Source organism: Corylus avellana, chromosome 1, assembly GCF_965113065.1.
Source record: "Corylus avellana chromosome 1, dhCorAvel1.hap1.2, whole genome shotgun sequence".
Classification (NCBI taxonomy): domain Eukaryota; kingdom Viridiplantae; phylum Streptophyta; class Magnoliopsida; order Fagales; family Betulaceae; genus Corylus; species Corylus avellana.
This window is the reverse complement of record NC_142490.1, coordinates 407,269-433,800: the sequence shown is the minus strand read 5'-3', so window position 1 is coordinate 433,800 and position 26,532 is coordinate 407,269. Positions and strand designations below refer to the sequence as shown.

General features: G+C 32.5%; 4 protein-coding genes across 10 annotated transcripts; 3 read left to right on the top strand and 1 right to left on the bottom strand.

Annotated features, from left to right (window-relative positions):
- The first annotated feature begins 4,316 nt into the window (after positions 1 to 4,316).
- On the top strand, positions 4,317 to 9,526 carry LOC132185452 (kinesin-like protein KIN-14E). 3 transcript variants are annotated; one of them, XM_088511776.1, is made up of 4 exons: positions 4,317 to 4,398; positions 5,492 to 5,748; positions 7,105 to 7,432; positions 8,705 to 9,526. In XM_088511776.1, the coding sequence occupies exons 2-4, from the start codon at positions 5,510 to 5,512 to the stop codon at positions 8,705 to 8,707; spliced, it is 570 nt and encodes a 189-aa protein (XP_088367902.1). In that variant the 5' UTR covers positions 4,317 to 4,398; positions 5,492 to 5,509; the 3' UTR covers positions 8,708 to 9,526. The 3 variants fall into 3 exon arrangements, with proteins under 3 accessions (XP_088367902.1, XP_088367865.1, XP_088367881.1); XM_088511739.1 differs by lacking the exon at positions 8,705 to 9,526 and adding an exon at positions 7,608 to 7,853; XM_088511755.1 differs by lacking the exons at positions 4,317 to 4,398; positions 8,705 to 9,526 and adding exons at positions 4,842 to 4,931; positions 7,608 to 7,853.
- A 73-nt stretch (positions 9,527 to 9,599) lies between these two features.
- On the bottom strand, positions 9,600 to 11,112 carry LOC148587831 (kinesin-like protein KIN-14I). Its single transcript, XM_088512409.1, has 4 exons — positions 10,834 to 11,112; positions 10,292 to 10,471; positions 9,975 to 10,090; positions 9,600 to 9,779 (listed from the first exon to the last, which is right to left on the bottom strand). Exons 1-4 carry the CDS (start codon positions 11,110 to 11,112, stop codon positions 9,686 to 9,688), a joined length of 669 nt encoding a protein of 222 aa, XP_088368535.1. The 3' UTR covers positions 9,600 to 9,685.
- Positions 11,113 to 16,002: 4,890 nt separating this feature from the next.
- LOC132168738 (polypyrimidine tract-binding protein homolog 2-like) lies at positions 16,003 to 21,117 on the top strand. 4 transcript variants are annotated; one of them, XM_088511678.1, is made up of 12 exons: positions 16,003 to 16,085; positions 17,196 to 17,297; positions 18,448 to 18,507; positions 18,598 to 18,671; positions 19,068 to 19,163; positions 19,375 to 19,432; positions 19,774 to 19,878; positions 19,987 to 20,058; positions 20,123 to 20,169; positions 20,526 to 20,616; positions 20,723 to 20,761; positions 20,952 to 21,117. In XM_088511678.1, exons 2-12 carry the CDS (start codon positions 17,214 to 17,216, stop codon positions 21,006 to 21,008), a joined length of 783 nt encoding a protein of 260 aa, XP_088367804.1. In that variant the 5' UTR covers positions 16,003 to 16,085; positions 17,196 to 17,213; the 3' UTR covers positions 21,009 to 21,117. The 4 variants fall into 4 exon arrangements, with proteins under 4 accessions (XP_088367804.1, XP_088367822.1, XP_059435749.2 ...); XM_088511696.1 differs by lacking the exon at positions 16,003 to 16,085 and adding an exon at positions 16,538 to 16,624; XM_059579766.2 differs by lacking the exon at positions 16,003 to 16,085 and adding an exon at positions 17,384 to 17,589 and having other exon boundaries at positions 17,208 to 17,297.
- A 2,130-nt stretch (positions 21,118 to 23,247) lies between these two features.
- LOC132171325 (phosphatidylinositolglycan-like protein) lies at positions 23,248 to 26,094 on the top strand. 2 transcript variants are annotated; one of them, XM_059582615.2, is made up of 6 exons: positions 23,248 to 23,476; positions 23,586 to 23,806; positions 24,456 to 24,540; positions 24,665 to 24,719; positions 25,362 to 25,500; positions 25,781 to 26,094. In XM_059582615.2, the coding sequence occupies exons 2-6, from the start codon at positions 23,630 to 23,632 to the stop codon at positions 25,889 to 25,891; spliced, it is 567 nt and encodes a 188-aa protein (XP_059438598.1). In that variant the 5' UTR covers positions 23,248 to 23,476; positions 23,586 to 23,629; the 3' UTR covers positions 25,892 to 26,094. The 2 variants fall into 2 exon arrangements, with proteins under 2 accessions (XP_059438598.1, XP_059438597.1); XM_059582614.2 differs by having other exon boundaries at positions 23,576 to 23,806.
- Positions 26,095 to 26,532: the final 438 nt, after the last annotated feature.

The window sequence follows — 26,532 nt, the reverse complement described above, 5'->3', positions numbered from 1 at the left end:
TTAAATTAGGCAGATATTATTAATTATTAGATCCCATGCCTTGCCATGCATGCATCACCCTTTCATGCACATCCTCGTTTATGATCATATTTTGGGCCGACTTGAAGACAGAAAAAGCATTCGACAACCGTGCATTGATTACTGCAGATGTCCTTGCATGCAAAAACCACGTCTCCATTGTCGCAGCGTCCGCCTGTGCACGTCTTGAAGCACGGATCGTAGCAACCATGGTCCAATCTCCATTTGATGCCTTCTCCAACCTCCAACGATGCCACCAAAACCATCACGCTCATCAAAACCGCGGCCGCAGCCTTGCATGAACCCATTTTCCTGTCTTCAATCGGTTGCCCTTTTATGAACCCAACACGAGGTTAGCCGGGTAGAATTGAGAGTACGTACGTATGACCTATTTGAATAAATTGTTCGGGTTATGGTTGATTTATAGTTGTATACGCATGCATGTTTTTGACCTGGCCCGACAGTTATAAACCATATTAATGACCAAATGGTTATAAACCAAAATGGTTAATGCTGATTTTTATTTCCCATAAAAAAATGATAAAACATTTTCCAAAGATTGAAAAATTAATGTTTGTAAAGCATATTACAATAAACCTTTTTAATAAGGACAAAAATTTTCTCAAAACCAGTCTAGAAGAAATATCTTCCAACTCATAATAATTCTCATACTATTATGAGAATTAAACATAAGTTATAACCTCGAGATTGCAGATCTCATACTATTATTGGTCATCATTATTTTAGATAAGCGTTATGATCTCATTTGAGAGCGCATTTTTGGAAATTTTTAGCAAAAAAAGTAAAAATATTGATAACTCAAAACACAAAATATTCAAAATAATATATACCTTTATCTCACATCAGAATACTTTTTTAGCCAAAATATATATATATATCTTAAAGATTAATGCTACATATTACACAAATATCCTATAAAACTGACATGACAAGGTTTAGTAGCCTTTGAAATTGAATCAGCCATAATTAATATATATTAGCTGTTAGCTAGACCTTGCTAGATCAATTTTGTGAGATATTTAAGATGTTTTTGTGGTATGTAACACTTCTCAAATAAAAAAACACACTTATAAAATTTTTTTATTAAAAAATAATTTGTAATTTTCCCATAACTATATATCTTATAGTCATTTCATCCTGTACACACACACATCACTTCGATCAAGTTTTTATTTGTTATTTTTCACTAACATTAAGGGTATAATTAATTTAATTGAACAGATAAAAAATCGCTCCACATTCGCTATCCGCCTATCTGCATGGGTTATAAGCAAGTTTTCAACCCCTAATTCCAAGCAGCGAATGACGTACCATACTGGCAATCCGCGAGCACATATGCAAGCAAATAGCAAAATATTCATTATTTGTACAAAATATTCATATGTAATACGGATTACACTCGTAGTTAACACACACAACAACATTCATTATTTGTACAAGTCAATAATAAAAAGGCAATATTAATTATGCACAAAATTGGAAAGGGAAACATTAATTGAGAGTTTTTATTTAGTCATCTGCATTATATATATGTATACTAATTAAGTTATAAGGTGTAGAAAAATTGAACTAAATTAGGCAGATATTATTAATTATTAATTATTAGATCCCATGCATCACCCTTTGATCATTGCACATCCTCGTCTACGACGAAATTTTGGGCCGACTTGAACACAGAAAAAGCATTGGACAAAGGTGCATTGATTATTGCAGATGTCCGTGCATGCAAGAACCACGTCTTCTTTGTCGCAACGTCCGCCTGTGCACGTTTTGAAGCAAGGATCGTAGCAACCATGGTCCAATCTCCATTTGATGCCTTCTCCGACCTCCAAGGTTGCCAGCAAAACCATCGCGCTCATCAAAACAACCGCCGCAGCCTTGCCTGAACCCATGGCGCGCCCTTTCTGATCAATATCAGGAGTTGCAAGAATTTGGCAGATCGATCTCGATCTCGATCACTAACTTTTTATGTTTTTATATCCATTTCTCAACAATGATTTGTTTTTGTGGGTTTGTGGTGCAGAGGCTAATGCGCGTGGACAAGCCACTCAATCACCAACCTTTCTCACCTTCCCTAACCAATTACCCCACATTTCCGAGAATATTGACACAAAGGATCTTAGTGTATTCTGCCCACAATTTGTTACAACACGAGATTAGCCGATTAGAATTAATTGAGATTGCGTAAGTATGACCTGTTTAATTAAATTGTTCGGGTTATATATTATACGATCAATTCATAGTCTTATACGCATGCATATGTTTTTGACCTGGCCGGTTGATTATAAACCATATTAATGACCAAACGGTTATAAAACAAATGGTTAACATTGATTTTTATTTCCTATAAAAAACTCATTAAGATAATATTAAATAATAAAACATTTTCAAACGATTGAAAAATGAATGTTTATAACACATACATATTACAGCAATTATATGAAAAAATAGAGAGATCACATGATTTGGTTCAGCAATTACCTATTTACCTCCACCACAAGGTTTAGGGACTAAACATGGCTATTAGAGAGCTCTTGTACCACTCTTGGAGCTAGGCTGCAGATTTATAGAAAAAAAATTTATATATATATATATATCATATGAAAAAATCTAAATAAACCTCTATACGATAGGCAAACTGTAAATACATAAATATCATAGCAAACCCAACAAGCAACATAAGAGTTGACTAGTTTTGACACGACTTAACACGTAATTAGCGAATTAGAATTAAAAAATAATAATAATAAATAAATAAAAAATAAAATTACTCAGGAAACAAATGGGCCCTAAAGTGCCAACACGGAACACGTCACTTTAATTTTTTATATTTTCATTTTCACTAATGTAGTAGCATAAAGTCAGGAGTCAATCAATAATAAAAAGCCAATACAAAAGATTAGAAAGATACATTGAGTTTTATTAATTTACTTATGTATGTATAGTAACTTTTGTAGCTAGGCCCCATATATAATCCTTTTTCTTTCTGCAGTGATGATGTGATATTTTCAAGGGCCAAAACAGAAATTGCAGTCGAGAGTAGTGCATAAACTTAAGCAATAGGCCATGCAATAATCAGTGGGGTCACCACTGCACTAAACGTACGTTTTTTTTTTTTTTTTTTAATTGAAAAGGAGAAAATGTTACAAGGGAGGATCTTTGTCACTCTTAATCCGGATGAACGAGAAAACGGGTGATCCTATGAGAATGCTTCCAAACACTAGACGTACGTATTGTTTTTTATTTTAAGATGAATTGTTCACTCTTTTTAAATATATTATCAAATAACTCAAATTATAAAATATTTATCAAATGTGTATTCTCATAGCATTCCCAGTAGCTTCCCATTATTTTTTTTACATTTAACTATTAAAACTACTTTTTATTTTCCTATGTCAAAATACACCCCAATAGCTTCCCTTAATCATTCCCTATATCATTAAAATATTTATTTTTTTAATTATATTATATATATTAAAGGAGAAAGGAGAGAGAATCGTAAGAGGAGAGAGGAGAGTGTAGAGAAGAGAGAGAAACATTTTTGTTATGATTTTAATAATTATAAGAATTGCAATAGTGGAAGTGGAACCCTATACTTTGGGTTTCACTGTAGTGATCCTCATGGTTGAGGCTCATTTAAGGAATCTACTGTGAGACTTTTTTGTGATTTTTTGAACATATTTCCTATACATAGAGAACAAAGAAGTTTGCTGGAAATGCTCTTACATGGTCGTAGGATTACTTTGACAAAACAAATGTTTAATTTGCATAATAACTAATTTATTATTGTTTTATTTTTTTTAAAAAAAGATAAGAACGACTGTATGGCCACCCTACATGGATGAGCTTTTTTTTTTTTTTTTTTTTTGAATTTTCTGAAAATAAGCAAATATGCAATATAAAAAATATTTTTCTCAAATGTGCACTCTATTAATTACAATACACTTCTAAAAACATTTACTACACATTAAAACACTTTTTTAAACCAAAAATACTGAGATACATTAGGAAACGTAAAATCGATCTATTTTACTCTTGAAAATATTTAATATGAAAAATACTTATTTAATATCATGACCCGTGACACCCTGGACCTGGATAAGCTTAAGCCCACATAACACAAGACTATCAGGCCCAACGTCATGAACCGTTATTGATCGGCCTCATCAAAGTCCTACCTCCTCCACTAAAAATTCGCCACCTCAGCCAAGTTACCCTCCAAAAAACATAACAAAAAAAATCAGCCCCACACCACACCACGATAATAAATCGAGGGTCAAAAAATAAAAAACTCTTTATAGCTCCCAATCTCTGAAACCCTAAAAAATCAAAAAAGCTCCAGCTCCGCGAATCCTTCAGGTGCTTCAATTTACTTTTCATTTCCTCTCCAATTTGCTCTAATTTTCGCAATCGTATGTGATTTGTGTTTGCTTATATACACGCGGAAAACCCTTACCTTTTCTCTCCTCTATTCGATTTTGATTTTTCTGCTAATCTTCTCTCCCTCTCTATATATACGAGTGTCTGCGTTAGAGAAATCAGGAAAATCATAATTTGACGTATTAAAGAGCAGATTTGAACAATATGTATCTCTATATCATAAAGTTTGGATAAAATTGATATAGTGAATCAGTTATATGTCGTTGTTAGAAATTTACTTTTTAGGTGAAATGTATAAAGATATATCTTGCGCGTTCTTTTGTTTTGCTTGCTTTTGAAATTGGAATATGTATTGCTCAGCCAAATTGAATTTTTAGGACATAAATTTGGTTTTAAATGTCTCTTATCTTAATCATAGGTGATGCATGGTTAAAGTATGATCGGCCTTCTTATGTGTTCGGATTAGGTTATTGAGAAATTCTGCCTTTCTGTGTTCTGTTTGACTTGGATAGGTAATTCCTTTGGTTTGTACTCATGGTTAGTTTTCAATTTGTTGTTGTTGTCACCTCTGTTTTTGCTTGCTTTGGCTTGTGTTTGGGTCTTTTAAAATGTAATTTGTGCTTCTGAAAAAGTTAATTGAAAAAGGCATTCTGGGAACTTATTTTACAATTTTTCTGACCATAAAGGGTCCGATTCAACAAATTGGGTTTTTAGTATCCAGAATGCATTTTTAGTACCATAAATATGGGTTCACAATTTATTGTTCTATTTCTGTTAGACAAGAATTGAGACAACAAGTGCGGGAAACAACTTCACAGAATTAGAGAAGAAACCCATCCAACTGTATATTTAGACTCTGTTATATGTAGTATGTATACTGCTATAATACACAAGGCATGCATGCCAGGAAAGGGAAATCATATTAATATTGGAAAGTGAAATCATATTAATATTGTAAAGGAGAAGTCAATTTTATTGAAGTACATACTTCTATTTCAGAGAACCTGACTATGAAATGGGTTTGTTTATAGCGATCCTTAGGCCTAAACGTTTTCTTGGTGTTCTTTTATAGGGTGGGGTTACTGTTTGAATGGCAGATGTTGCTGGAAATGTACTGCTGCTAACAATGGAGGGTGCCTATGCAACAAAACTGTTCCAGATAATTTTGAAGTACATGGGAGTTTATTCATTTGATCGAGTTACTTCAGCAAATTTAGATGAACGGATTGAGCTTGTTGGAAAATTATACAAGCATACTCTGAAAAGTTCAGAGCTCCGAGATGAACTTTTTGTGCAGATTTTAAAACAAACAAGATGTAATCCTGATAGGTATGCCTCTAATTTGATACTCAGTTTTTATGATTAATAAATTTGGGGCCTGTAATTAGGGCTGTAAACGAGCCGAGCTTGGGCTGTCCAGGCTCGGCTCGTTTATTTTTGAGTCAGGCTTGAGCTTTCGAGCCTGACTTCACTGCTCGAGCTCGTCTATTTTGCTAGAGCTCGAGCTCAACTTTTTGTTTTTTTTTTGTAATTTAAGTGTATTAGATTACAAAAATCATCCATACAGAATATTTTGCACCTTAAAATACTAAAGAACATTAACAAACATAACAGATTAATGCCAACCTTACAAAACAAGAAAAAGATTGAAAAGCAAAATGAAAAGCTCACCTTAACCCATCTCTTATAACGTATTTTTTTTGTTTAATCAATCTCTTATAACATCATCAGCATCCATTAATGTTTAATTAAAACTTTAACAATAAAGAAGGGAAACTGCAAATAAAACTCAAGACTGCTGAATTAACACAGCTTATGCATATATCATTTATTAAGTAACAAATAACAATATATAATCAACATTACTCATTTACTAAATAATAACAAATATATTACATACCTTTGTTTTTTTTGTTATTTATGCATATGTGTGTATATATATTATATATATATATGTATATATTACTATAAAAAAATATATATAATAATATATACATATATATATTATATATACACACACACACACAATATCTTATATATAAAAATATATATATATATATATATATATATATATATATATATATATATATAATATACACATATATATATATATTTTTATATATATTATATATATTTCTTATATGTATATATATTTATATTTTTATATATATTTCTTATATACATATAAGAAATATATATAAAAATATATATATATATATATATATATATATATATTGTGTGTGTGTGTGTATATATAATATATATATGTATATCTTGTGTGTGTGTGTATATATAATATATATATGTATATTATATATATATATATATATATATATATATAATATATATATATATATATATAAAAATATATAAAAATATACATATATAAAAATATATGTATATATATTTATATATATATATATATATAAAAATATATATATGTGTATATTATATATATATATATATATATATATATATATATATATATATATATATATTGTGTGTGTGTGTGTATATATAATATATATATGTATATCTTGTGTGTGTGTGTATATATATATATATATATATATATATATATATTTTATTGATTCTGCCTCCAAATACATGTCCAACCTTTACAGTTAGAACTACTATCATTTCTATGCTTGATTCTGTTTATCACGCTTGATTTTGCTATTATAGGCAATACTTGCTCAAAGCATGGGAGTTGATGTATTTGTGTGCTTATTCTATACCTCCTAGTAAGGACATTGGTGGATATCTATCAGAGTATGTTCATATTGTGGCCCATGGTGTGGGTATGGATTCCGAGGTTCGAGTGCTTGCATTAAAAACATTAAATGCTTTGAAGCATGCTGTTAAGGTTGGTCCCAGGCATTCAATACCAGCTCGAGAGGAGATTGAGGCTCTTTTAACTGGTCGAAAACTTACAACTATAGTATTTTTCTTGGATGAAACTTTTAAAGAAATCACGTATGACATGGCAACCACTGTGGCTGATGCTGTTCAGGTACTTTTAAGCCTTCTTTAATGTTTGTATCTATGTGTGTATGTGCTTTTTTGTTGAGGAACTTTTATACTCTTTCAAGATAGGCTTATTTTTAAGTCGTCTGTATGCACTTTTTTGTTCTTTATTGAGTTTTAAAGCACTTCACATCAATTAAATTCATTTATATCCATTTCAGGAGCTTGCATGGATAATTAAACTGTCAGCATACTCTAGCTTTAGTTTGTTTGAATGCGCTCTTTCAATAATATTCACATCACTGAACACTCCTTGAAATGGATATAAATGAATTTAATTGATATGAAGTGCTTTAAAACTCAATAAAGAACAAAAAAGTGCATACAGACGACTTAAAAATAAGCCTATCTTGAAAGAGTATAAAAGTACCTCAACAAAAAAGCACATACACAGATAGATACAAACATTCAGATGGACCTAACAGTAAAGAAGGCTTAAAAGTACCTGAACAGCATTAGCCACAGTGGTTGCCATGTCATATGTGATTTCTTTAAAAATTTCATCCAGGAAAAATACTATAGTTGTAAGTTTTCGGCCAGTTAAAAGAGCCTCAATCTCCTCTCGAGCTGGTATTGAATGCCTGGGACCAACCTTAACAGCATGCTTCAAAGCATTTAATGTTTTTAATGCAAGCACTCGAACCTCGGAATCCATACCCACACCATGGGCCACAATATGAACATACTCTGATAGATATCCACCAATGTCCTTACTAGGAGGCATGGAATAAGCACACAAATACATCAACTCCCATGCTTTGAACAAGTATTGCCTGTAATAACAAAATCAAGCGTGATAAACAGAATCAAGCATAGAAATGATAGTAGTTCTAATTGGAAAGGTTGGCCATGTATTTGGAGGCAGAGGGCGCAACCCTAATGCAAAAATATATACAAGAGAAACCCCTACAGAATATACAAAAGAGCACATATTCAGGAACTCTTCAGTGACTGGAATTCTTCTATATTGGGCAATTATCCTATTGGAAAGGATGATGCTGCGCAGCTGTCTGCACTGCAGATCTTTGGTTGAGATTGGATTTGTTGATAACCCTGAATCATGCACGTGAATTTTTGTTACTATGTCTTACTCCATTTTATTGCTCTTCCCTTTCTTTGTCGCTTATGCTTTTATGGTGTTTAACTTGCTTTCGTATTCATAGTGATTAGAAACATAGGGGAGTTCTTTTTTACTTATCAATTTCCATAACCAGTTCTTTTGTACTATAATAATTTTGAATTTGTTGAATGTTTTCAGTGACTAGAATTCACTTTTGGAACGATTCCTTCCGAGACAAAATGCTATAAAACGAGCAAAGCGGGAATGGGAATTAGATATTCTTTCTTGTTACCGTTCTATGGTGTGAATTACAATTTTTAAATGAGTAACTTACTCTAAAGGGAAATTGTGTTATTAGTCCAATTGGCATTCTTCCCATAAGTTTCCTTGTAATTTTACTATGAAGCATTTGCAAGATATTTCAACTCATTAGTATACGATCTTGTTATTTTATTTTAAATAATAACTCCTCGTAATTGTGTTATTAGTCATGCCACAAAGTTTCCTCAACTTGCTTGCTTGTTGGAATCTGGTGGGGGTAGGGATATCTCTAATGTCATTTGGAGGATGGTTCCTTTGTGCATCACCTGGTGTATCTGGTGGGAGAGGAATGCTTGAACTTTTGAGGATAAGGAGTGTTCGGTGATGTGAATATTATTGAAAGAGCGCAGAGGGCGCAACGCTAATGCAAAAATATATACAAGAGAAACCCCTACAGAATATATAAAAGAGCACATATTCAGGAACTCTTCTATTGTCGGAACAACAATACGGTGGTGAGCCAACGTCCACAAGTGTAGCATAGATATCATATTCTTCCTCATCCCATCCACCGAACACTCTTTATCCTCAAAAGTTCTAGCATTCCTCTCTCACGAAATACACCAGGTGATGCACAAAGGAACCATCCTCCAAATGACATTAGAGATATCCCTACCCCACCGGATTCCAACAAGCAAGCAAGTTGAGGAAACTTTGTGGCATGACTAATAACACAATTACAAGGAGTTATTATTTAAAATAAAATAATATCTTATACTAATGAGTTGAAATATCTTGCAAATACTTCATAGTAAAATTATAAGGAAACTTATGGGAAGAATGCCAATTGGACTAATAACACAATTTCCCTTTGGAGTAAGTTACTCATTTAAAAATTGTAATTCATACCATAGAACGTTAACAAGAAAGAATATCCAATTCCCATTCCCGCTTTGCTCGTTTTATAGCATTTTGTCTCGGAAGGAATCGTTCCAAAAGTGAATTCCAGTCACTGAAAACATTTACTCAACAAATTCAAAATTATTATAGTACAAAACAACTGGTTATGGGAAATTGATAAGTAGAAAAGAACTCCCCTATGTTTCTAATCACTATGAATACGAAAGCAAGTTAAACACCATAAAAGCATAAGCGACAGAAAGGGAAGAGCAATAAAATGGAGTAAGACATAGTAACAAAAACTCACGTGCATGATTCAGGGTTATCAACAAATCCAATCTCAACCAAGATCTGCAGTGCAGACAGCTGCGCAGCATCATCCCTTCCAATAGGATAATTGCCCAATATATAATCATGTTGCAACTGTAACAAAATAATTATATATCAACAATCTAAAAAAGTAACAATGAAAACCGTTTAGTTAGGACATCAAAGATACATCTCTCATTGATGAAAGCAACATTTTCTACTTAAAGACGAGAACACACTTTCATAATGTTGACCAGGCAGTACTGTAAACTTCAAAATGAGCATCACTAGTCATTGAAATAAGAAATTACATACTTGAACATAGGATAACTGCACAAACATTGGATCTGTCACAGCTTCATCTGATTCACGAAATAGCTTCTTTTTAAATGTCAGGTTGCAGTGCAAATTTTCTGCTCCAGTTTCATCCTTTGCTGCCTTGAATTCCGCTAGCAGATCGCCAACGTATTTGTTATCATCTAGCCCAATATACTCCTATGCTTGACAACAAAGTCCAGAATAGATGACTATTTCTGTAAATCTGACTCGTAGAAACAATCAAGAAGTAAATAGAATCGATACCATTCCCAGGATCAGGTGATTTATAACCAGTAACAACTTTATGGCATTCAAACAAACTAAAGCTAGAGTATGCTGACAGTTTAATTATCCATGCAAGCTCCTGAAATGGATATAAATGAATTTAATTGATGTGAAGTGCTTTAAAACTCAATAAAGAACAAAAAAGTGCATACAAACGACTTAAAAATAAGCCTATCTTGAAAGAGTATAAAAGTTCCTCAACAAAAAAGCACATACACACATAGATACAAACATTAAAGAAGGCTTAAAAGTACCTGAACAGCATCAGCCACAGTGGTTGCAATGTCATACGTGATTTCTTTAAAAGTTTCATCCAAGAAAAATACTATAGTTGTAAGTTTTCGCCCAGTTAAAAGAGCCTCAATCTCCTCTCGAGCTGGTATTGAATGCCTGGGACCAACCTTAACAGCATGCTTCAAAGCATTTAATGTTTTTAATGCAAGCACTCGAACCTCGGAATCCATACCCACACCATGGGCCACAATATGAACATACTCTGATAGATATCCACCAATGTCCTTACTAGGAGGCATGGAATAAGCACACAAATACATCAACTCCCATGCTTTGAGCAAGTATTGCATGTAATAGCAAAATCAAGCGTGATAAACAGAATCAAGCATAGAAATGATAGTAGTTCTAATTGGAAAGGTTGGCCATGTATTTGGAGGCAGAGGGCGCAACGCTAATACAAAAATATATACAAGAGAAACCCCTACAGAATATACAAAAGAGCACATATTCAGGAACTCTTCTATTGTCGGAACAACAATACGGTGGTGAGCCAACGTCCACAAGTGTAGCATAGATATCATATTCTTCCTCATCCCATCCACCGAACACTCCTTATCCTCAAAAGTTCTAGCATTCCTCTCTCACGAAATACACCAGGTGATGCACCAAGGAACCATCCTCCAAATGACATTAGAGATATCCCTACCCCACCGGATTCCAACAAGCAAGCAAGTTGAGGAAACTTTGTGGCATGACTAATAACACAATTACAAGGAGTTATTATTTAAAATAAAATAATAACATCTTATACTAATGAGTTGAAATATCTTGCAAATACTTCATAGTAAAATTATAAGGAAACTTATGGGAAGAATGCCAATTGGACTAATAACACAATTTCCCTTTGGAGTAAGTTACTCATTTAAAAATTGTAATTCATACCATAGAACGGTAACAAGAAAGAATATCCAATTCCCATTCCCGCTTTGCTCGTTTTATAGCATTTTGTCTCGGAAGGAATCGTTCCAAAAGTGAATTCCAGTCACTGAAAACATTTACTCAACAAATTCAAAATTATTATAGTACAAAACAAATTATACCAAGTAACAGGAATCATAAAGTACAATAGAATATCAGTGAGATTCAATAATTTATATCTAACATGCAAATAAATATCAGATTATATATATTCCATTTGATCACTAGTACATAGATTGTTCATCAGTCAAGAGATCAAACCCACTAAGTATCAGAGCCTAGTGTTGAAAATATATATGGAAAAGGGAGAATTATGAAGGCAAAAATTCAGACTTCAAGGCTTGATCGCAATGAGGATTTCTTTAGAACATATTTTGTCCCATTTCTAAAGTGCTAAAAGAATTAGACAAAATTGTTCCTAGATACAATGAAGCCAAATAGTTACTTTAGAATATCACCTTCTAGAGTAACAGAATAACACCCTTTGGATGATAAATTACACAAAAAGAAATTTGTATGGAAGAAAAGATCACTTATGTTGTGTCTTTGGATATGATCATTTAGTCATATTATAGTGATTTTGTACTCATCTGATGGTACTAAATGATTCAATTCAACAGTCATGAATTGTAACCACCATATCCCACTTAATGGTCACTTAAATGACTGTGCCTCATAGCTCCTAAAGTTGCCCAAGCGTGGGCGGCGTTGCCGCAGCTAAGCCGTTCTTCTCCATCACTCAAATGAGAAATATTTCCCGTAAAGTGATCAACTTTTTTTTTTTTTATATCTAGCCAATATAGGGCAACTTTTCCTCCATTCAATTCAATACTTTGGTTTTCCTCCAAAATTTTGAATTAACTTTAATAAAGTAAATCTTGCACTTATTTAGATAGGAAAAATATGTTTTCTAATTATCTTAAATACTCAAAATAATTTATTTAATAAATTCTAACACCCAGCAATCAAACAGAACCTCCAGAAAAGCACTACGCACATTCAGATCACTTCCACCCCAATAATAATAAAACACACACCAACAAAGAAAGAAAAGAAAAGAAAAGAAAAAAAATCCATGTTTGTTCAAACCCAAGAAAGAAAAAACACAAAGAAAGAAAAAGGAGATGATGACCATGCGCCAACAGTACATGCAAAAAACTACATTTCATTACTTTGACTTATTAAGATAAAATAAAAGAAAATAGGAGAAAATTAAATAGAAAGAACAAAATAAAGAAAATAAAGAGGAAATTAAAATTACAAAAAATAGAGGACAACGTAACAAAGGAAGATTTAAAAAAAAAAAAAAAAATAGGGACAAAATTAATAAAACACCATTTTCTCACCAAGAGAGGGAAAAAATTAATGAAATAAAGGTGCAAAAATTGATTTAGAAAAATTGAAATAAGACAAACGTTTTTGTAAAACAAAACAAAAATGGCATAAACAAAATAATTAAGAAGATGAAAAAGGGGAAAAACAATAATGGAAAAAAGAAGAAAAAAATATGAAGAACAAAAAAAAAACGCAACATATGCGAAGAATAACAACCCTTTCCTCATCACATAGAGAGAGAGAGAGAGATTTTATATGGAAAGAAAAAAGTTATAAAGAATCAAATAACAACATAACAGCTTAGATGCTTCCAAAAAAAAGAAAAACCATAACAGCTTAGAAAAAAAAATAACAAAAAACAACAACACAACAGGAAAAATATGAAAGCTCTTGAAAATCAGAATCACCCATACAATAACGCAAAACACAAGCATAGGAAAAAAAAAAAAAAAAAACCCCACTACTAAAGAGCAAGGAAACTTAAAGAATGCTTATATCAATTGTTGAGCACAATGAAGGTGACAATGTAACTGTGTCACTAGTAATAAACCAAAACTTGTTTACAAAGCCCATAAATAACATACCTTCATACGGCTTCGTATTTAAAAGTACAACAAACTTCTTAAGGAAATTTGAGTAGAGCTACAAAAGAAATTGCAAAAGAGCACAAATCAAACTTAAGAACAAGGAATACCCAGACATGACATATAGTAGCCCTCCAAAATAAAAATAAAAGACTCCAAACAATATAAAAATCATAGAAAAATACAGTATATATATTAACAATTATTAAAATATAAGAATGATAATTTTTTTTTTTAGCAAAAAAAAAAAAAAAAACTAAATTTGAATGCCACGCGTTCGACAATTGGGCCCAACGAATTCCTGCAAAACAAGAACCCACAAATTTAAAATAGTAAAAGAATTGATGGAAAAAAATAGAGAGGTCATATGATTTGGTTAGGCAAATAAATGATGATTAGAGCTTATAGCTATTTTGGGGAGTGAGAATTTAAAAAATTCAGCCCCGACGGGATTGAAAGCCTCAACACTCTCAAGTCATTAATTAGAGAATGCTTAAAAACAACAATAATAAATAAATAAATAAATAATAGAAAATAATGGGCTCAACGAATTCCTACAAAACAAGAACCCACGAATTAAAAATAGTAAAAGAATTGATGGAAAAAATAGAGAGATCATATGATTTGGTTCAGCAATTACCTCCACCACAAGGTTTAGGGACTAAACATGGCTATTAGAGAGCTCTTGTACCACGCTTGGAGGCTGCAGATTTATATATATATATATATATATATATATATATATATCATATGAAAAAATGTAAATAAACCTCTATATGATAGGCAAACTGTAAATACATAAATATCACAGCAAACCCAACATGCAACATAAGAGTTGACTAGTTTTGACACGACTTAACACGTAATTAGCGAATTAAAATTAAAAAAAAAAAAAAAATTACACTGGAAACAAATGGGCCTTAAAGTGCCAACACGGAACACTACACGTCACTTTAATTTTTTATATCTTCATTTTCACTAATGTAGTAGCATAAATTCAGGAGTCAATCAATAATAAAAAGCCAATACAAAAGATTAGAAAGATACATTGAGTTTTATTAATTTACTTATATATATATATATATATATATATATAGTAAGTTTTGTAGTGTGTAGAAATTTAATAATAGATATATAGGAAATTACCTACCTAGGTCCCATATATAATCCTTTTTCTTTCTGCAGTGATGATGTGATATTTTCTAGGGCCAAAACAGAAAATGCAATCGAGAGTAGCGCATAAATTTAAGCAATAGGCCATGCAATAATCAGTGGGGTCACCACTGCACTAGACGTACGTATTGTTTTTTATTTTAAGATGAATTGTTCCCTCATTTTAAATATATTATCAAACAACTCAAATTACAAAATATTTATCAAATGTGTATTCTCAGGACATTCTCAGTAGCTTCTTCATTATTTTATTTATATTTAAATATTCAAACTATTTTTTATTTTCTTATGTCAAAATACACCCCAATAATTCTCTTAATCATTCTCTATATCATTAAAATATTTATTTTTTTAATTATATTATATATATATATATATATATATATATATGAAGAGGAGAAAGGAAAGAGAATCGTAAGAGGAGAGAGGACAGTGTACAGAAGAGAGAGAAACATTTTTTTTATGATTTTAATAATTATAAGGATTACAATAGTAGAACTCTATACTTTGAGTTTCACTGTAGTAATCCTCATGGTTGAAGCTCATTTAGGAAGTCTGTTGTTAATTTTTTTTGTAATTTTTTTGGACATATTCCCTATACATAGGGAACATACTTCCTTATAAGAAGTCTGCTAGGAATACTCTTACATTGCCGTAGGATTATTTTGACAAAACAAATGTTTAATTTGCATAATAACTTTTTTTTAAAAAAAAAAAAAAGAAAAAAAAAAAAAAAAGATAAGAACGACTGTATGGCCACCCTACATGGATGAGCTATTTTTTTATTTTTATTTTTTTCTGAAAATAAGCAAATATACAATATAAAAACATTTTTCTCAAATGTGCACTTTTAAACCAAAAATACTGAGATACATTAAAATCGATCTATTTAATTTACTCTTGAAAATATTTGATATGAAAAATATTTATTTAATATTATGAGCTGTGCCACCTTGAGATATGGTTAAGTCCACATAACACAAGACTATCAGGCCCAACGTCGGCTTCATCAAAGTCCTACCTCCTCCACTAAAAATTCGCCACCTCAGCCAAGTTGCGCTCCAAAAAACATAACAAAAAAACATCAGCCCTACACCACACCACGATAATAAATCGAGGGACGAAAGAAAAAAACTCTCTATAGCTCCCAATCTCAGAAACCCTAAAAAATCAAAAAAGCTCTAGCTCCGCGAATTCTTCAGGTGCTTCAATTTATTTTTCATTTCCTCTCCAATTGGCTCTAATTTTCGCAATCGTATGTGATTGTGTGTTTGCTTATATACACGTGGAAAACCCTTACCTTTTCTCTCCTCTATTTGATTTTGATTTTTCTGCTAATCTATCTCTCCCTCTCTATATATACGAGTGTCTGCGTTAGAGAAATCAGGGAAATCATAATTTGACGTATTAAAGAGCAGATTTGAACAATATGTATCTCTATATCATAAAGTTTGGATAAAATTGATATTGTGAATCAGTTATATGTCGTTGTTAGAAATTTACTTTTTAGGTGAAATGTATATATATATCTTGCGCGTTCTTTTTTTTTTTTCGCTTGCTTTTGAAATTGGAATATGTATTGCTCAGCCAAATTGAATTTTTAAGACATAAATTTGGTTTTAAATGTCTCTTATCTTAGCCATAGGTGATGCATGGTTAAAGAATTATCGGCCTTCTTTATGTGCTCGGATTAGGTTTATTGAGAAATTCTGCCTTTCTGTGTTCTGTTTGACTTGGATAGGTAATTCCTTTGGTTGGTACTCATGGTTAGTTTTCAATTTGTTGTTGTCACCTCTGTTTTTGCTTGCTCTGACTTGTGTTTGGGGTCTTTTGCTTCTACCTTGGAAAATGTAATTTGTGCTTCTGAAAAAGTAGATTGAAAAAGGCATTCTGGGAACTTATTTTACAATTTTTCTGACCATAAAGGGTTCGATACAACAAATTGGGTTTTTAGTATCCAGAATGCATTTTTAGTATCATAAATTTGGGTTCACAATTTATTGTTCTATTTCTGTTAGACAAGAATTGAGACAACAAGTGCGGGAAACAACTCCACAGAATTAGAGAAGAAACCCATCCAACTGTATATTTAGACTCTGTTATATGTAGCATGCATACTGCTATAATACACAAGGCATGCATGCCAGGAAAGGGAAATCATATTAATATTGGAAAGTGAAATCATATTAATATTGTAAAGGAGAAGTCAATTTTATTGAAGTACATACTTCTATGTCAGAGAGCCTGACTATGAAATGGGTTTGTTTATAGCGATCCTTAGGCCTACACGTTTTCTTGGTGTTCTTTTATAGGGTGGGGTTACTGTTCGAATGGCAGATGTTGCTGGAAATGTACTGCTGGTAACAATAGAGGGCGACGATGCATGCCTTGTAAGCATCGATGATGTACACTTGGTAAGCAAATTGCATGCTTTCCTTTACAGTTGAAGAGGTAAACTTGCTACTATGAGGATGTATCCACTGAATTATGTTGTAATTAGGTTGCGGTTTGTCACATTTTGGAAAGCTTTTGTTTGACGTATATGTAAATGGATCAGTAGGCCCATTTCAAGGCAATATCTTCAATGGCAGCTTAATGCATTGGGAGAAAGAGTGCATGTGTGTTTGTCTCCTTTCTCCTTTCCTTAACACTGGCTCTTTCTTCCCTACTCTTCCTCCTCAACTTCCTATACCTACCATTCTAATAGTACAGGCTTTTATCATTTTCTTTTCTCTTGTACATCCCTCTTCCTCTATTTTCTGCATGCCGTGATTTTTTGCTAGTAGCATAGCTACATCTAGTATAGCTCTTATGGAATTTTGTATTAGTCAACTATTTGATTTATGTAATTATACTAAAGTCTTAGTTGTATTTATTTATTTATTTTTTATAATTGAGGTATTGGCATCGAAGTGAATGCAAGCTTGATGAGGTTGATCTTCATTCCCTTTGTGGATATAAATGTCATGGACAGACATTATCTTTCTATCCTTCTAAGTAATTAACTAATGATAGCTTTAGACACTAGTTCGTAGCTGAAGTTGTTAATTTTACAAAACCTTGATACCAATCCACATGCCCAACAGCAGTATATTGTTAGCATTTTTCCATGGTGAATACTAAAAGGATTATCAGAAATTCTTAGTTGGTCCTGTGTTTCTTTTATTCTTCTTAAGTTTGTGGTTTTTATTTGAGGGAGTTATTTATTTTACATAAACATAGTATTAGATGAAGTTTTAACCTGCATATTTCTCGCTGCATATTTTTGGCGGTAGTGTGAATGCTAAGTGCTGTATTTTTTAAATATTCTTTCTTTTCTTAGCAAATTATTATTCTTATTACTATGATTTTATACACATGAAATGATGGTTTCTATGTCTAGTGGCTTGTGTAATTGATAAAATCTCAGTGGTCTTTGTTTGAATTTATAGATGCTTCTGGTTTTCTGCAATTAATTCTGGGAAGGGATCCTAGATTGTTATTGGGTCTTGAGTTCATAGGACCTTCTTTTTTTCTTTTTTCTTTTTTTTTGTATATTTTTCTGAAAGTTATTTAATGATGCAGCTTTTTTCAGCTTTTGGATTTGTGCAAAAGATTATAACCTTTGAGAAAGCCGGATTCCAGGTCTCTTATCCTTTTCCTTTTTTGGTCCTTTTCCCCTTATTCTTCCAGCATTTGAGTAGAAACTCAGTTTGTATATGATCCTTTTTTCAGGCGCTGGTACAATTTTCAGATACAGAGACAGCCTCTTCTGCGAAGAATGCCCGTGATGGAAGAAGCATTCCTAGGTGACAGTTGTATTAATTGTTTGACATGGTATTTAGTGTAACTTCTATGGACTGTATGGCTGTTACGTGGTGCACATGCATTCAGACTGGTCACCATTGGACCGTTGGACAACATTTGTGGTATAAGCGATATGTTAGACTCTAGATTGACGTAAAGTTTTTTAGCCCCACTTGTATCTATAACATTTTCGATTGAACATGTGGAAAATATTGGCTTGCTGTGTTTTTCCAACAGGACCATTCTTTATGTAGAAAATGTGCTATGTCGGATCTTTGAATGGTAGATGCTAGCACATTCATGTGCTCCACTGACATAGCTATGCGCTTTATATACCTTATCAGTTATCAACTGTGCCTGCATTAGGATTTAGTGACATTTTTTGTCGTTGGTTTCAGTTATCTTCTTCCTGATGATGTGGGACCATGTACTACTAGGATCACATATTCTGCACACACAGATTTGAGCGTGAAAATCCAGAGCCACCAGAGCAGGTATTCCTGTTTCTTTTTACGAGCATTAACAGTCCAAGTCTTTTTACTCCTAATTGTTTTGCGTGTAAGATGCATATTTCCCTTTTCGGTTGTACATATATTGTGTATGCACTTCTTTCTCATTTGTTACCTCTTTTTCATCCTTCTTCCTTATCCTTTGCTGCAACCCTTTTATCGCCATTTTGCTCACATTATTATAACTACATTTCAGGGACTACACTGATGCTGACCTTCCTATTGCTCCATCAGCCATTGACGGAAGTGGTCAGGTCAGACTTTGGGAATTGACACCTCCTTCGTTATATAGGCTTCTACTAGGTGACACTCGGACAATTCTGTTGGCATTTTAGTGATGGGCAAAGGTGTTGAACAGAGTACTGATTCTTGATTTTCACATAAGAGTCTTCCGATGTCAAATATTACTATTATTCAATGTTAATTCCTTTAGATGTTTTGAATGAGTTTTCATGCACAATAGCATAGCACGGCTAATGCCAAACTTGGTCATGCATGTGATTCATGACTTGCAATTTTTATTACTTAGACATGCTTAAAATCTATGAAATTTTACGTGGTTTGATTAAATGGAAGTGTTTTGTCATCATTGCAGTCAACGGTGGCGTTGGATGGGAAAAAACTAGAACCAGAGAGCAATGTTCTTCTTGCATCTATTGAAAACATGCAGAATGCTGGCACCTTGGACGTTTTACACATGGTACTTACGATCACATTCTGAGATTATAGTCTTGGTTGACTCTTTTGTTCCTTATTATTATTTTTTTTCTTTATATTTAAGTCATACTCTTTTCTTTTGTTTTTTTAGGATGCTCTTGTTAGCGCAGAAGTTTCACCACCAATCGGTGCAAGAATACAAATGTCACGTTCTGAAATGAAGGTTAGATCAATAACCCTTTTTCCAATACATATATTTTTCAACTCATATTTTTTTGTCATTGCAGGACTTCCTTCTTCAAGAATATCTTAAGGTTCTAAATACAGCTAACAAGTAAGTTTTTATGTTTTATGCAATGTATTCAAATTAGTGACTGCTTATGTTAACGAGCTTAGCCCCATGAAGTGACACTTCATTGACACTTGCCCCTAATTAACGTAACCAATGGGAACAATAGATTCAATTATTTTCTGACTAACAGATTTAAGCATTTGTTTGTAATTAACCTTTACAGTTTCATATATTAGTCTGTTGATGTGAAATGTATATAAAGTCTATTTTGTTGAGTTGTATATAAAGTCTATTTTGTTTGCCAATTAATTTTGCCACTTAACATACGATATTGCTAACCTCTATATTTTTGTTTGATTTTTTCTTTTTCTTTTTTCTTTCAATTCTCTTATCAATAGGGAGGGTTTGAAAAGACTTAATGGAATTGGAGAGAAGAGGGCTACCTATATTCTTGAACTTCGTGACGAAAAACCCGAACCATTTAAAAGTGTAAGCTGAAAGATTTTTAAAAGAAAAATAAATTAATTCCTTAGTTGATTTCAAACACTCATAAGACTTTTTTTTTTTTTTTTAATTCACAATTTTTGTTTCACAGCTTGATGATCTGAAAGAGATTGGACTTTCAGAAAAGCAGGTAGTTTTCTTCTCCTTTCTTTTTATTTGGGATAAATTCTTTCATTTTTTCTTTTTGGAAGTTTATTTTTTATTTTTGTCTGTTGAGTGACATCATCAAGTACTAATTGCGGCACAAAAACAATAATATTAATTGCTTATAAAAATAATACTAATTACAGTTAACTGTGATTCTTTTATTTTCTATGCAGATACAGGGCTTAACGAAAAAGTTTGTTGAAGAGTTTTTTAGAGAGCTTTTTAGATAGATAATATGTAGTTTAATTTCTGATATGTAAATATTTTGTAGTCTGCCTACGGTTAGGACACTGGGACCAACTTGAGTATATAGAATTGGTTGACGTCGCAATTTATTTATTTATTTTATGCAGTACAATTTCAAAAAAAAAAAAAACCTAAATTAACAACCAACATAGTCATCGATAGGCCTATTACAAAAGATTTGGGATTTCTCAAAGTCTGCAGGATTAACAAAAATGGCTCACTAACTGAATGTGCTATGATTGCTTAGTTTTGATTGGGCCACTAAATGGAAAAAGATATATCACGTCAGGCAATTTTGTCACTCCTTTAGATGGTGAAAGGAAAAAAGACCAAAATGAACCTTTTGGAAAACAAATGGTCCAATTTGATAAACAAAAATTTTACTTTCGGTGATTTTTCAGGGACAATATATTCTTGAACTTAATATACATATACAATATATATACATATGTATCTATCCGTGCATGGGTGTGCACACTACCTGTGTATGTTGAACTTTTACAAGGTTTTAGAGGTCAATCGAAATTCAAAGCTGGTAATGAATTGAAAAATAATTATAAATTGTTATGCTTCATAATTCATATTGTTCCTTGAAATATACGTTAATGAAACAAGAAATTTAATGCCAATGAATACGCGCATTGTACGTGGCTAAAGAGTAAAGGCTAATGCATGCATGCACTTGGTAATGAAACTGTAAATTAAAAGAATCAAAGGAAATGATACCCCTGCTTCCACAAGAACGAGAAGATATTGATCTAGAAGTTCATGCAGCTTTTGCCATTCAACTTCCCGGAAGGCCTTACTAGCCTGTTGTTTGAGTCTGTCCGTTGCATACAAATATTAAGTAAAAATCATAGTTCCTAAATTATGTGATATATGATTAAATAGGTATTAGTTCCAACAAGTACCTTACACCCAAGTATGCCAAGTAAGAGGAATCATAAAGTACAATAGAATATCAGTGAGATTCAATATTTTATATCTAACATGCAAATAAATATCAGATTATATATATTCCATTTGATCACTAGTACATAGATTGTTCATCAATCAAGAGATTAGACTCACAAAGTATCAAAGCCTAGTGTTGAAAATATATATGGAAAAGGGAGAATTATGAAGGCAAAAATTCAGACTTCAAGGCTCGATCGCAATGAGGATTTCTTTAGAACATATTTTATCCCATTTCTAAAGTGCTAAAAGAATTAGACAAAATTGTTCCTAGATACAATGAAGCCAAATAGTTACTCTAGAATATCACCTTCTAGAGTAACAGAATAACACCATTTGGATGAGAAATTACACAAAAAGAAATTTGTATGGAAGAAAAGATCACTTATGTTGCGTCTTTGGATATGATCGTTTAGTCATATTATGGTGATTTTTGACAAATCTGATGGTACTAAATGATTCAATTCAACAGTCACGAATTGTAATCACCATATGCCACTTGATGGTCACTTAAATGACTGCGCCTCATAGCTCCTAAACCTCATTGCCCTTGCCCAAGCGTGGGCCGCGTTGCCGTAGTTAAGTCGTTCTTCTCCATCACTCAAATGAGAAATATTTCCTGTGAAGTGATTAATTTTTTTTTTTTTTTTAGCCAATATAGGACAACTTTTCCTCCATTCAATTCAATACTTTGGTTTTCCTCCAAAATTTTGAATTAACTTTAATAAAGTAAATCTTACCGATCAATGCACTTCTTTAGATAGGAAAAATATGTTTTATAATTATCTTAACTACTCAAAATAATTTATTTATTTATTTAATAAATTCTAACACCCAGCAATCAAACAGAGCCTCCAGAAAAGCAATACGCACATTCGGATCACTTCCACCCCAATAATAATAAAACACACACCAACAAAGAAAGAAAAGAAAAAAAAAAAAAAAATCCATGTTTGGTCAAACCCAATAAAGAAAATACACAAAGAAAGAAAAAGGAGATGATGACCATGCGCCAACAGTACATGCAAAAAACCACATTTCATTACTTTGACTGATTAAGATAAAATCAAAGAAAATAGGAGAAAATTAAATAGAAAGAACAAAATTAAGAAAATAAAGAGAAAATTAAAATTACAAAAAATAGAGGACAACGTAACAAAGGAAGATTTTTTTTTTTTTTTTTTAAAAAAAATAGGGACAAAATTAATAAAACACCATTTTCTCACTAAGAAAGGGAAAAAAATTAATGAAATAAAGGTACAAAAATTGTTATAGTCGTCCTCGTCATTGGTGTTTTCATCAGAACTGTTTGTCGTCAAATGGGAGTCATGGGACCAATTGGGTTTGACTAAAACGGGTCCGTCATCTGAGGAGGACCCTAATCCAACAAATCGGGCCGGTCTGTGTGGGGGTTTGAACCGTCCGTTTCGTTGGCGAATAAAGCCATAAACTCTGTAGCTGCTCGGCGGCAATAACAGCTGCACATCCAACGAAGACGGTGCGCTTCGACTGTAACTTTGATTTATTTTCTTGTAATCGAATATAACGATATAATTTTTGGTTTAATTATATATTTAAAAAAAAAAAACCAATAAAGGTCCTTGCAGGTATAATATGCAACAATTATGGAGATCCTGTTAATGGATTGAGAATGGTGGGTAGTAGTATAAGTGATGAGAGATATACTTATATACATGACTCTAAATGGCCTTCTGAAGCGGCCGACGTGCACCACATCGTTGTTCGGAAGAGCAGCGCAAAGGGTTTCCTTGTATACTTGTCAGCTCTTCTGATTCTAGCAAATGGGTTCCATCTTTTCCTTGTCAAGGTATGATGCTCTTGGTTTCTTTTTTTTTTTTTTTTTTTTTTTTTTTTTTTTTAAGATTCTTCCTTGTATAAGGTTAATTAATAAAGTGCCTCTCCACGCGATTTGTGTCTTTGCTCTTTACGTTCAAGTTCCGATTATGTGTAGGTGACAACCCAAAGCACTATGTGTAAACTCTTTGAGGGTGAACGCCATGAATTCATTTGATTTAGCAGTTTCAAATATGGGTTTGAAAAATAGTGATTTCCAAATGTAGTAGATGAAATGAAATTTTAAAAAACGTAGATAAGTGTTTGCTAAAATTGTGATTCAGCCTTTAAAATAGTGCACCCAAACTGCTGATTTTTTCAAATGCACAAACGGGCGTATTGCGCAATCCCCAGACCAAATGCACTCAAGTATTTCACATAATATAACTGGTTCTTCCCAACATGTTATATCAAGAGTGTTAGTTCTTAATTTCATATCCCTGGTAGTCAAGAATATGAGTTCATTGGTTTTGTTTGGCATTTTTCATGAATCTTGTTAAAGATTTTATGGATTCTTATAGAGCCTAAATTATTTGTTAGATGTTGACATTGAAAATCAACTAGAGTCGGTAGTTCTTTATTAAGCTTGTAGGTATCTAACACGATGACCTTCACTATAACAGGATAAATCAATTATCATTGTTTTTTGGAGCTTTCTTTTGGATGTATTCCTTGTCAAGCTCATGCTTCAGAAGCCTGTTAAGAAAGGTGAGAACCTGAGAAACGGGCCTTTTTGTGCTCTGAAGTTTTATTGTGTATTCTGGAATCTTGTTGAGTAATTCATTTCTAGAATCGCTGTTATTGATTGCCTAATTGGTGTTTGATTACTCAGAGTCTGTTATAGTTATGCCAGCTTTTGGAATTCAACTTGAAACTCACTATGTAAGGTAATTGTCTTTCCGGCTTTTTATTTTTTGTTTTTGTTTTGTTTTGTTTTTTTTTTTTTCATTGGGAGATATTTGCTGCATTTGGGAGTGAATCTATAAACCATTCTTTGTTTTAGGGTGTCCTACCAACATAACTATAAGTTTCTTCATGTATAGCATCTTTATACCAAAAGTTATTACAGTTTCCTTGTAAGGAAACATTGAAGCCAAGGGATTGGATGCACAACATTCATAGCATCTTATAAAGTTCACATTTGGAAGAAGAACTAGTTTGATTAGAGTTCCTTCCTAGTCTCTACTATGCTAAAATGTTGAAAAGGGTGGATTTTATGCTGTTAAAATGTGTGTCACACTACATTGGGTTTAGGATGGAGAAAATCTTGGGTTTTTCTCTTTATTTCAATCTTACCATTATGCCTTACACTTTTTCTTTTTAAGCCGATTCTCTGACTGCATATGCATTCTCCAAGGCCTGAAGATTTTTTTGTTTAGTGTTCTTGTTCATCAGAAATATGACAAACCTTGTTTGGTCCTTGATGCAAATCTGGCAATAATCAAGCAGTTATACTTATAAATATACAGTCCCAGATTTTCCTAATATAATCTTGTTTTTGTGTTTCATTCTGTTATTTTCGCATTCAGTGGTAAAACTATCCGCCGCTTTGTACCCATTGACAAGATATTGAAACCTACGCTATCAGAATGTGTGACCCCTGTTACTTGTTACTGGAGCCTGTCTTTCATTGTACGAGGAGAGGCAGAACTGATGTTAGCTTTTAAGGTAAATGAATCTTGTGTATTTTAGTGTCCTGGACTTCCTTTTCTTTAGGAATAAATGTGATGCCTATATGTGGATTTTGGGTTCTACTGAAGCTGCTTAACAAGTCAAACGAGGTGATTGATCACCTATTCAAAAATAAAGCGAATAAATTACGGATTTTGAGTTCAATTTTACTGTTTAATAGAAGACGTGATAAGCATGACATGAACTGCCACTCAGTTTGTAATGAACTTGTAATAAAAATTGTAGTATTTATAATAACACTCTTTTCATCATCCAGGAGTTACGTCCGCCGGTGAAAATGCTAGTCCCCATCTGGAAGGCCTTGTGTGCTGTCACTGGAAGTGGAGGAAGCTTCGACACACTTACTGATGATGGCCCATGGTGTTGAAGGATTTTTTTTTTTAAATTAAGAGCTGTGATGCACTTCAATTAGCAGAAATCCCACGTGTTAGGATGATGTGCATATATAATAGATGCATTTGTACTCGTTTCAACTAATACTATGTGTATATCAAAGGGAAATTCTGATTGTGGAGGGATGCTTGAAATATGTTCGTTCTAAGATCAATGGATATGGTTCATCTTCATCAAGATCAATGAACTTATTTGTCCTTAAATTTATACCATTTGGTTATGCTACAAAAGTTTAAAGTTATGGGGACGTTCTCTGTGTTTACAATTTCAAGGGGATTCATGATTTCACAAATTTAATTTATATCATTTTATATGTAGCACAATATTTAAATGACACGATACTATATATACAGTTAGATGTCACACATAAACCACATGATATTGCTGAACATTTATGTAAAGTGGCAAAAATGGGTACAAAATTTCTTACAAATTGATGTGGTAATTTAGCGTGTTATTTATCATACTAACTACTAAATAATTACATTAAAATTTTAAATTTAAAAAAATGTTACGTAAATTTATTAGAGAATTGTTTGAAAAATTTAGCATTTTTGTACATAATATATGTGAAGTTTACAGCCTAAAATGTGTCCCATTATCCCGTTTGATGCG